We start from the raw sequence: 11,872 nt of genomic DNA, 5'->3' as shown, positions 1-11,872 counted from the left end.
TTCTCCCTTGGAATTTTCTTGTCCCTCGCGACTGACAGATTCTCTAATAAGCTGGTAAGTGGCAGTATTTTATGTTGAATTAGCTTTCGAGGAAAGCTACTGCTTTGATTATTTATTAAAGATACTTAAAGTTTAGATTGCTATGAGGACAAGAAGTCAATGAAGGTTCTAAGCACTTTTTGGTTATTATAGGAATACTAGTTAAGTAGTTGGTTAATTAATTGAATTACATTTATAAATATTTAGATTGATAGATTCTATCCTTATTTTGTCAATCTTTATTTTTAAAATGAACTAAACTTTCGCGCGTAAAACGTCACCCAAAGTACCCTTCCTTTGTGGTATTCCGCCCACTTTTAAACTAAAGAAGATAGTTTAGGGCTTCCTAAGATGACACAGTCGCCGTCTGACAATGACAGGCAACTCAAGAAGCAGCCACCTTCAGGAGTCCCCAGGAGAAGCTTAATTAATTGAGCGAAATTAGACGGAAGACGAAGCTCTTCACAAAGAGTTTGTTAGTCGTAGAGGCGGCCATTGGCATCGCCGCCACCCTCCATCACCATCAACATTAGCATCAGTACGGGCATTAGCGTTACCATCACCAAGTTAATTACGCTTCCAAACATATACTTAGTTACACAGAGAAACGCAAATACATAGAGAGTACACTGAGACAATTTGAAGTGCATTAAATTCAAGAGTAAAATTCATATATTCTGGGAATATTTTAACAAGATTTGAAAGCTTTAAATGTATAACCAACCATTCATGGAATATTTTAACAAGTAGTATTTATTTACTCTTGATCTTTTTGCTCAGTGTTCTTGTGAAGGACTAACAGTTGTTGTCACTTACCTTCCTCGGCGGCCTTCTCCTTTTCCTTCTCCTTGCGACGCTGCAGTACCACTTTCTTAAAGACCACGGCGGCCGCCTCCACTGCATTCTGCAGCTCCTGCTCGCCCAAGGTGCTGGTATGGGCGCCGGCTCCCTGGAAGGCAAATGGGAAACCCAACCAAGTTAAGCCTACTTGTTCGCTGGTCCTTTGATCGTCCGCCCACTACTCACCGCTGCATCATCCGCGTTGGCCGAGGATTCCAGGGATTTGCCGTTGACCGGCTGCTCTGGCCCCTGGGAATTAGTCGCATTCGTAGGCGGACTCTCGTCCTGCTGGCTGCTAGAGGCTACTGTGGCGACAGGAAGTTCTGTTTTTTTGAGGCGCATGGCTAAATCAGAGTTTCTATGCATAAGCTGTTGATGGAAGGAGTAAATGTGCTGGGTCGTGCTACCTGTGGGGGCGGTTAACGGGAAGGAGAGGAAGGTGCAAAGCGTTCATCAATCGGGTGCCGGAGCAAGCGCAGCTACTCAAGGTTCTACCGAGCAGGGACCGCAAGAATTAATTAATAAATCAACTATAAACACGCAAGTATTTATGCGCAGGCAGGGGACTACATCAATATTTACTTGGAATGGGTGGCGACTACTATACTCTGTAAATACGGTTTCAATTTCAATTAAACTAATCTCTAATGTTGATGTTTAATGCTAAATGGTTATTGTAATAATTTTGTGAGTCGGTTTAAATACTGAAAAGGCTAATTTTAAACACAAAATATGATAAATGTAACTTTAATTACTGTCCGAAATTTCTCAAAAAATAAATGTATGCAATTAAATCATAAATTATATCCAAGAAAGAAAGTTAAATTATAATTAATAATTTAAATTAAATCAAAAATAATTGTTCCATAACTATAAGCAGGTGCAAATAATTTTTTTTATCTATTTAAACTACAAACTACTTTGGTTGGTTATATGTTTAGTTTTAACCGAGAATAAAGTGACCTTTTAGTGTACAATTTCTGGTGAGGATGAGTGAAAGGTGCTTCAGCCAAAGCTGGTAATAATTGCGGTCCCTGGACTCTTCAGATGCGTGGGCGCAGAAAGCAACCATAGCTACTGTTACTGCTGGAAGCTAAAGCTTCTACGTGACTCACCCTCCTCCGCCTCACCGATCCCAGTGCGGCTGTTACGACGACGCGCCTGCGGTATCTTGGAGTTGCCGCGCGTCTTGTCCAGAATGTCGGCCAGTGGACGCGGGCTGGGAATCTTTGAAGCCTCTGTTTTCTTTTGCTGGGGCTGTGAGATGGATAAAAAAGAACGAAGGCTCTTTATGAATGTATGTATATTTACAATGCAAATAGCGATTCAAAAACCATATAATATTGACTTCGATTTTAAACTAAAATCCACCCACCTGTGTGTCTTTTTCGGGATGCGAAAAGGAGCGTCGGGTGACCGGCTTTGGTGTGGTTTTGGCCCCCGAATCCTCAGAAACAGAGCGCATCTGCTCCGGTTTGCGCCGCTCGGTGGCATGACTCTCCGAGGTACTTCCTCCCGATGCAGCCCCTGGCTCAACTCCCATGCCCCCAGCGGTGACATCAGTGGTCTGCGAAAGCTGGGCCAGCTCCTCCTGCTGCATTTGCAATTCCCTGGACTGCCGCCGCCGCAAACGATTGTGCATCAGCGGAGTGCGGGGCAGGGCGGCGCCGCCATAGAAGCTCTGCGGGGTGCCCATATCCGGGTAATATCCGGGCACTCCACCCGACCCGACAGTTGTGCCCAGACCCACGCCGCCGCCTCCTCCTCCATAACCAGAGTCTGCCAGGACGTTCTCAGCACTATAGATGGGTCTCTGGGAGGCGGGCTGGTAGCCTGATCCATCGTCAGAGCCATTGTTGTAGATGATGCGCGGCTCACTGCTGAAGCCAGCGTTGTAGTTCCGCTCGTACTGCATCTCATCGGACTCCAAGAAACTGGTGGCGCTGTCCCCGAAGTAGTCCACGTATTCCGGCCGATTCTCTAGCTCCTCGGTGACGTCGGGGAACTGGTGGAACTGCTGCTTGGCCTCGCCAAAGGTCCTCTCCTCCTTGAGGCAATCCTGTCGGACCAGGCGGCTGGGCGAGCGACTGGCGGATCGCGCCACCGCCGTGGTGGGAATCTCCGGCAGCAGCCTCCGGTTCTCCGGATGCCCCTTCGTGTTTGAGTACTCCTCGTTGCTGTGGCTGCGCACCTTAATCATCTTGGCATGCGGATCCCTCGAGTGGTGGATGTTTACGCTCTGGCTGCTGGAGTACTGCTCGCCGGTGCCTGTACCACTGGCACTGGCCACACTGCCGCCGCTGCCCAGATCCGTGGTCCCTGCCGCAGGCACATGCGGCTGCGAGAGGAACTGCCGCGGATTCTGGACGCTGGGAAAGAGGAAGTTCTGCTTGGCCCTGGGCGAGATGGGCATGAATTTGCCAGGCGGAGCGGCGTGCACGGTGAGAGTGTTGCCGCTGGTAAAGGCCTCCGGATTGGGCAGCGTCTGCTGGCGCATGAACTCTGGCGAGCGGCGGAATTGTGGTGAAGTCTGGCGCTTTGGCGGCGAGGTGGGCAGCAGCTTGACATGCTGCTCGGGATTAGGCAGCGTTGCCTGGCGCGTCATCCGCGGCTTGGGCATAGGCCCGGCGTCCTGTTCATCGCTGGCCAGGCTCGAGGCCTGCGACTCGTAGTTAAGCGGCGGGGGTGCCGGATTAGCCGGCACTGCAGATTCGTAGCCCGAGGGCAGCAGCTTGGTGCGATGGTAGGTGCTCGGCGGCTCCGGGAACGAGGTCTGGCGCATGAAGGGTGGATAGCGCTGTTGCTCGCCAGGTGAGCGCTCCGGAGAGCGGCTGTACAGCCTGTTCGGGGATGTGGACATGTAGATGGCCGGCGTTGGCTGGGCGGGCAGCGTAGACTGGCGGCGCACCTGTAGTCGATGGTGCGTGGGCGTTACCTCCAGCTGGGGTTGCTGCGGCTGTTGTTGTTGCTGCTGCTGTGCGTAGTTGTCGCAGTCGCCCACTGTCACCTCCACGCCCACTCCGCCCATTCCTTGTGACGCCGCCGTGTTCATGTGAATGACGTCGTCGCTGTTGTAGGCGCTTGGATACAGGGGACTCTTCTGCAACTGATGCGGAGACGTGGGCGCCGTGAGATTCACGGAGTTGTAGTTGGCCAAGTTGGCCCCGCTGCCGCTGAGCGCTGGGTCGTTGGTGAGGCTGCTCGGAAGCGTGGACTGACGCAGGACCCGGCGACCCAGCTGCCACCGGCTGGTGGCGGTGGGCGTGGCAGTGCCACTGCCGTATCCAGCAACGTGTCCGGGTCGCGGCTGCTGGGGCAGGTGATGCTGCTGATGGTGCTGGTGCAGGGTGGGATAACTGCCCGCCGACTGGGCCTCGATAAGATGCTGCTGCTGCGGATAAAGGTTGTCGGCCACCGGCTGCTGCGAGTTGGGATTATTCGGATCGTCCTCGGGATCTGTCAAAGGGAGGAGATTATAAATTGGGGACCTAAGCCAGGGTTTTATCCCCATGAGGATACTCACTTGATATGGTCCAAGAACGACGTATGCTCTTCCTCAGGACATCGCTGGTGGTCAGATGGTCGACAGCCGTGCAGGATCCTAAAGTGTAGGCGTCCTTTATCCAATCGCCACTCGCTGACTGGATCTCCCTGCAAGAGCAACAACATTGCCATTTTAGGAACCAGAAAACTTCGCCAAACATTGCCGCCACAAAAGTTTTTTGGGGCAACGAAAGTCAACAAGTAAATCGTCGGCGGAGTCACCGGATTCAACAACGTCTGCCCGCGCCAGCGACAATCGGCCGACTGTCTTGGCTCACTTACTCGAAAATACGACTGAATGCCGGATTGTCTGTGGAGCAACACCAACACGGACTGGAGCAGAGCTACCCAGTCTCTGCCCAAGGTGGATCGGAAGAGTTGAAGCCGGCAAACGCACACTGACTTGGGTTTACATAAACATCAACATAAATTTACAGATACATTTTTGTGAAAAACTTTTCCTTCCCTGCGAAACCTCAATGGCAAAGTTAGGGGCCCAGAGACTCGAAAGAAATAATTAAATATTTAATGAATAAGTCAAACTTCAACCGGAAGTTGGTCTTATTTATATATTTAACTTTCAGGCCGAGATCAACTTTAATCAAACAATTGTATATTTAAGGAAATATAAATTAAAGGTAAAGGTGAGGGAACAAATCAATGTATTATTTGTAAAGGAAGGAACTAAAAATATATCAAACAATAAGAAGTAACATTTTAAAGCGAATTTACAAAATAACTTAACTTTTAGCGGAAGCTTTAACAATTTAAATAGACAATCTGAAAACTTTAATAAATCTATTTCGATTCCTTATTTGTGAACAAAGTTTTGGTTAGTTAACTACGTTCCAAGAATAAGTTTCATTTTACTATATTTCATTCGTTAAATGAATTCCATAGAACTAGCAATCCTATTAAAATACAGACAAACCTAATGTTAGTTTAAAAGGCAACTCCTAGAATCATCAACAACAATTTCTAAAGAATTTTCCCTTTTGCTTTATAGAATGCTATGTTTTTGATTAAAATGAATGAATGCTAAACTAAATATTGGATATTGGTAAAAATATAAAATAATTTTGTAACCAAAAATGTTGTTTATCTTAGCAAGACACTGTGCGTTTTGAGTCTGATGTTGGGGGCGCAGTCATGAAATTGAATAAATTCCAACTCGCACGCAGACTCGAGTGCAGCAGTTGGAGGCTTTGACGCCTTCCATCGATGGCCACAGAGGGGCTGGGCCGCAATGGTAATCGAAATCGTGGTCGTCATCGCCATCATCATCATAATTATCCGGCAGCTGCAGCAGACGCGGCCAAATTGGGAGTGCGTCACCGGCGTTGACAGGCGTGAAATCGCTGTCACCTGTAGGCGACCTGCCGGATTCTTGGCCCCGGGAAATTTACATATGTGCTCTGTGCAAGTATCTAGTTGTCGAGTTGGCCAAGATTTAATTACCAACCGTCTGTGCCTGGCCTTGTGCACTCAATACGGGCATTTCTCAGATGCGAAGTGGTTTTGGGACTGGAGTCTGGGCTTGCCCATTAACACTGAACCCTTGGGTGTGTGGGTCGCCAGTCTCATCGGAGGCAATTGTTCAGTTGCCAAATGTTGGCACAAACTAGCTGGAGTCGTATACGATGTTGTGGTGACACACACAGGGCGTATGTGTAATGTACGGAGTGTCTCAAAAGGGGCAAACAGGGCCAGAATACTCAGAGTGCAGCTCATTAAACGGCCGGAGCACTTGTTGACAGTTTGTAGTGGGCTAACGGGTACTCCTGCTTCTCACAAAGGTTGCTGGATGGATAATTTCTGGTAGCCTTTGAGTATGCTAATTGCAAATTAAATGCAACCTATAGGTTGCTCTTCTGGGAAACTCGGAAAGAGCTCTGGAATTCCCAGGAATGAAATTGAATTCATGGTATTTGGCAAACCAAAAACTGCATGCGATTACAAAATAATAAAACAGTTCCAAAACTGTAAAGGTAACAAGAGCTGAAGCAATCATAAACTCGTCTCATCATTTATGCAGAGCATCAGTTGACAGCCTGTGATACCAAATGCCTGCCTTGGCAGCGATGGTTTAAAATTGAAACTAAACACAAATGGGATAACAGTTTTCAGTCGAGGTGGAGTGTTCCACTATCACCTTTCATTTGTGCAAAAAAATAAAGCCCATTTCTGGGCAGGAGATACTATTCTATGTGCGCTTGCAATTCAGTACTTTGTCGACAAATCTGCAACAGGCTTTGGGTGACAATTCCGACAATACAAAAGCAACCAAAAGGGCATGCAAAATTAGATTGCAGCCATGAAAATTGCAGCGTTGCCGCTACAAAGTCCGGTGCAGGGAAAAAGAAATGGAAAAACAATACCACACCAGAACGAAATAAAAGCATAAACTTTGAGTGGGTTACGAACTGGAAGTGAACAAATAAAAAACATACATAGTTGCAGATACGAAACTGGTTTTGGAAAATGTTTTAAACCAGAAACTGAGTATCTATCCTGTAACCTCTTAGATTTTGTTGTAAATTTTAAAATTAACATGCATTTAATGAAATTAAATTCTATCTATTCTAACTTTAGCTTTAAAATGAATAAAACCCTATGAATAAAGGACATTAATTTCACCCCCACTTATTATAGAAAATACAAAGATACCAGGACACCAAGTAGTGTTTGGTTATGTGACTTAGTTTTCGTGTGCATGAGTTGGAATGCTTGAGGGTTACACTTAGAAATTTCGAGTGATAGAAAAGATGGCCACAGAAACAGAGACAGGGACACGGACAGCGAGAGAAAGACAGGTGGAGACTTACATTTGCTTGTGGCACACCACACACACCCAGTCCGTGGTGCGCGAGGTGAACTCGCGACAGGCTTTGCACACGCGCAGCTTGCAGACGCGACAGGGGGCACCGCGGTTCGTGATGCGGCCCAGTTCGGTGGTGCAGCGAGCGCAGTGGCGACTCGGGTCGCTCGTGTGTGCGTTGTGGTTGTTGTGTTGTTCGAGCTGTTGTTGTTGTTGATTGGGCTGCATGGTTGTCTGTTGTTGTTGTGGTTGTTGTGTGGCATCGAGTGGCTGCACTCCACCAACGACCTTAGCCGCACCCTTGCGTCTCAACGCATACAATTCCGCGCGCAATAGCCTGTTGTTGTGTTTTGTTGTTGATTACATTGTTGAAATTTCATTGGAGTTGTAATTGTTGTTTTTGTGATTTGAGGGGTTTTGATTGTGATAGGTTGCAATTGTTGTTGGTGAAAGTGTTGTAATTGCAATGGTGTTGGTGTGTTTTCCAGTATTTGAAGTATTATTGAAATTGTCATTGAAATAATGGAGTTTTTGTTTAATTCCAAAATTTCAGGTGACGTTGTTGAAATATTTTGAATACGTGGATTAAGTTTAAATTGTTGTGAATTGTTTGGAGGCGATGTTGAAATTTGTGTATGTTTTTGCAAGTGTTCACAGTGTGTGGGTGCGAGTAGTAGTTTCGTTGGCAGTAGTTGTGGGTTTCGTTGTGGTTTGTTTTTGAAATTGTTGGAGTTTTGGTTGCCGTCATTGCGAGGGAGGGTGACAGGGGTTTGGTTTCGGGTTGGTAACATAATTACGTGACAGACGCATAGACATTTTAGTTAGATTGTTGGTTAAGGAACGAAAACACGTTACAAAAGTTAACATGACATGTCGAGACAGATATATAGAGAGCGAGAGCGATAGAGACAGAGAAAGTGGCAAGCGTGTGTTGCGGGTTAACGTGTATGAGTGTTGGTGTGTGTGGTGTGCGTGATGTATGTGTAATTGAATGGAAAGAGACAAAGAATAAAAAGAACACACAAAAAGTTGTCATTAGTTGATTTAGTAGCAATTTAATCGATTTTCGAATTGAGCTTTGGTTAATTTGGTTAGCATGGTTGGTAAAGGCAAAATTTTCACGTGCGCAACATATTTGTAAATTAATTAAAGTGAGTAGCCAAGAGACAATAAACCAATTACATTTTATTGCAACAGGATGTGCACAAATTTTGAGCTCAAAATTAAATGAAATTATGAATGCAGATAAAATTGTGCTTGTTTGACAGATGGATATCGAGTATTCCAGGGCTTAACCTATCAAAGTGACTAATAAGAGATAGGCGAGCGAGTAGAATATAAAATAAATTTGACTAATTTCCGCCATTAGCCCAAGTATAAGTCTAAACTAAAAGGGATTCTTGTAAGAGATGAAGTTCGTTTTTCAGACCGAATAATATATGGAAATTTCATGGGTTGGGGGCCTTTGTTTACCTTAAGACTTCCGCTACAATGACGGTTCAATTTACTGGAAAGGAATCAATTTAGGCCCCCTCTTGTATAGATATCTACAGGACAATGGACATCTAATTAAATGCCACATACACGGACCCCAAACTGCGTGAAATTTATGCAAATGATGGACGTGTGGATGAAAGTTGGCAATCCAATTAAATCGGTAATCAAACGTAAGTCGATGTCCGGTTGGCAAATTAAGTTTGAGGTCCCGCCATGTAGCTACTCTCCATACACCCGGGATTTTTGGGCTTTCGGGCACCCCTGCAGCTCGTCCTTGAGCCGGTTGCTTAATATTAACGCGCAGCTGGCAGGCGAGAGCCATAAAACATGGCCAGGAGCTGCTGGCACATAAAACAAACAGAGCACATGGACGGCAACAGCTATGGCACAGTTTATAGCACTGAAAATCACATGTACAGATGGCAAAAAAATAAACTAGCAAGAACATTATTAAAGGGACTCAAAAATAAATCAATTGTTTCTCTTGTGAAGTTATTTAAATGATGCTTGTTTTTTTTACATGTCTAATAATAATAACAATATTCGTAAGCAGCGCTTACATTTTTAACGCTGCTGTATGTCAACGTAGACCTTTCGCAAGTGTGATGATGCGATGTGTCAGTGAAGGAGTCACGCAGAGCGCATAAAAATCCAAACAAGGCTTTGGTTTCTGTGTAAATTATGCTGTCCGCCAGCACCAAGAACAGCTATTTTTAATTATAATTTTATCTGCAGCCTAGCATCAGGATTGGAGTGCGTGCGGGCTTTATTAGCGCCACAAAATTGGCAAACGACTGTGGTAGGGTCTAGTCAAGCGGCCATCAAAATGGGGCAGGAAACGGAAACGAAAGCCGAAACCGAGGCCAAGCCAAAACTGTTGCATACTCTCGGGGGCACAAACACAAGCGAACACTCACAGTGCGGCATGAAGTAGTGTAGCGTGTAGTGTAGTGTTGTGTGCTTTGGTGAACTAACCACGGACCACGGCCACAGCCACACACAGCCCAGCCGGGGACATGTTTTATTGGCCTGGTTAACGCATAAAGTCTGCTCCCGCCGTCAAACAGCAAAGCATGCTGCTTTTCGAAGCCCCATACTCCGCAAATCAACGTTGAGCTCACACTGGAAAAACCCAACGCCATTTAACACATTTAATTTGACACTAAACACCCCATTTCCAAGGCAATGAGCGTATTTTATAGTTATCAAGTTGAAGAATAAAATGAAACCCAATTGATTGTCGAGTGGAATATTATATTCAATTTTTCGACAGAATTCAAAAACTTCCTTTAATTTATTACCGTGCAGCGGTAGCCGTGCTCATGTTTAATGTTCCATCTGTTGGCATGTCAGGATCGTATATACCAGTTGGCCCGATGGATGGGAGTCTAGATGTGGCTAACGGTTTCGTGTGTTCAAGTGCTCGAGTGCTGATGTAGTTATAGTTGCTATGTGGTTGTAGCTACACGACCAGCACCGGCTGCGTTATGAATTAATAATCATAATAAGCCATTAGGGCGGCGCCGCATCAGGAGCAGGAGCAGCTACAATGGGCTGCCAAAAAGTGCTAAACCTAATAGCCATAAATTCACAGTGACCATGAAAGCGGTGCAAAGACCTGGCTAAGCTGGAACAGTTTTCGGTTTAGGGAAATGATTGAAAACCCTAACACGGCCTAAACAAATAGCGTTACGCATGTTTCTGATTGTCCTGTCCCCTAGTGCGAGCCGAGTCCTCCTCCTACGCACTGCGGGCTTATGCAAATAAACAACTAATTAAACTGATGTAAATCAGCTGCGTCCTGTTTCTGGGTCCTGGTCCTGGTTTTGGGTTTGGGTCGCCCCGGTGGCCTTTTCAGGCGTGTGACCTTTTCGGGCCAGATCGAACACCTGCTCCGCCGGCTTATTAGAAATCAAAGGAGAGATAACACTGCCGGGGCGGCGCTTTGATGTTGCCATGGGGCAGCAGCCAACAACAGCCAAATAATTCGCTTCTCTGGGAGCTTACAGCAGCTAATGCAATTGGTCTGGCCTTAGATGTTGGGGATTTTTATGTAGAAGAAGGTCAAATGTTTGGAATAATTTCAACGGAATTTAATGATAGTTTTTTTTAGAATTTTGTATAAAATGCTAATCAGCTTTCACTAAGCTTAAATTTTCATGTTTTATATATATTTTTATATGAATTTAATAAATATTTAAACAGTCTCATTTTGTCTTTTTATATATATAATTATTTGTAGGCTTCACAGAATACCAGTTACTTTTATTTATTTAATTTTTTAAAGGCTAATTTCTGGCATCGTTTGTATTCAATTACAATACGTTGTAAGTTTAAATTCTCTTCAATTGAAGTATAAATCTGATATTTTCATGCATGGCAGCTGTCGGAAAATCCACTAGAGAAATTATACGCCATTCGGTTTCTGCTTTTCCGCCACTCCCCCTAGATTTTCACGCTAAAATATGCCATAACTCAAATCGTCTCTGACCACAGACAACGGCAGCACCGGTCGTTGGCAGCACCGGCTTGTCCATTAGATTTACGATTTTAATGACGCCCAGACTCTGGCGCTGATGTGCCAGAGATTGCGAATATAAATAATTACCAGGCTAAGTATGATTTGTCCACGGAGCGGGGGGCGTCTGAAGTGAAGTGTCCTGGATGCTGGATGCTGAAAGCAAGGACAATGGCCAGTAGCTAAGGCACTGACAATGGGTCTCGCGTTTCCGTTTCAAATTAAAACTTTTTGACAGCGTCGCCAGGCAGGAGAGAAATATAATAAAAAAAATATTCCGCCCGACGCCCGGGGGCGCGGTTGTCAAGGTGGACAGTGGCAAATATATGGCGGCTGCTTTAAATTAAAGCACATTCGACCGGTACCAGGAAATGGGCACAGGGCAACGGGCAACGTCCACCGGAAATGGCCCGCCATTTGCGCGCCTTTTAATTATGCAATGCACGACAAAATGGCGTCACTCGCGAAAGCATATGTGCGTTTGAATGTGGCAGTAAGTGCTTGAAAATGTTATTAGTTTTAATTAATTTTAAATGTGCGGGCTAACAACTGGGCAGCCAGCCGAAACACGCAATCAGCCAAAAACAACAACAACAAAAAAAAGTAAAAGAAAAACG

At 45.5% G+C, this 11,872-nt stretch overlaps 1 protein-coding gene across 5 annotated transcripts in view; it reads right to left on the bottom strand.

Annotated features, from left to right (window-relative positions):
* The window catches only part of btsz (bitesize), a 57,004-nt gene that overhangs the window by 17,113 nt on the left and 28,019 nt on the right, over positions 1–11,872 (bottom strand). For 2 of the 5 annotated variants that reach the window (XM_070287267.1, XM_070287270.1), the window contains exons 2-6: positions 4,403–4,530; positions 2,255–4,335; positions 1,995–2,136; positions 1,066–1,286; positions 856–988 (exon numbers count right to left, since the gene is read on the bottom strand). In XM_070287267.1, coding sequence (XP_070143368.1) covers positions 856–988; positions 1,066–1,286; positions 1,995–2,136; positions 2,255–4,335; positions 4,403–4,530 — 2,705 coding nt within the window. Of the gene's footprint in view, positions 1–855; positions 989–1,065; positions 1,287–1,994; positions 2,137–2,254; positions 4,336–4,402; positions 4,531–7,247; positions 7,578–11,872 lie in introns of all 5 variants that reach the window. The other 3 variants (XM_017167973.3, XM_070287268.1, XM_070287269.1) reach the window with 3 other exon arrangements.

This window comes from Drosophila kikkawai, chromosome 3R (genome assembly GCF_030179895.1).
Source record: "Drosophila kikkawai strain 14028-0561.14 chromosome 3R, DkikHiC1v2, whole genome shotgun sequence".
In the NCBI taxonomy this organism is placed as follows: domain Eukaryota; kingdom Metazoa; phylum Arthropoda; class Insecta; order Diptera; family Drosophilidae; genus Drosophila; species Drosophila kikkawai.
The sequence above is the reverse complement of the archived record's forward strand: the minus strand, read 5'-3'. Positions and strand labels throughout refer to the sequence as shown.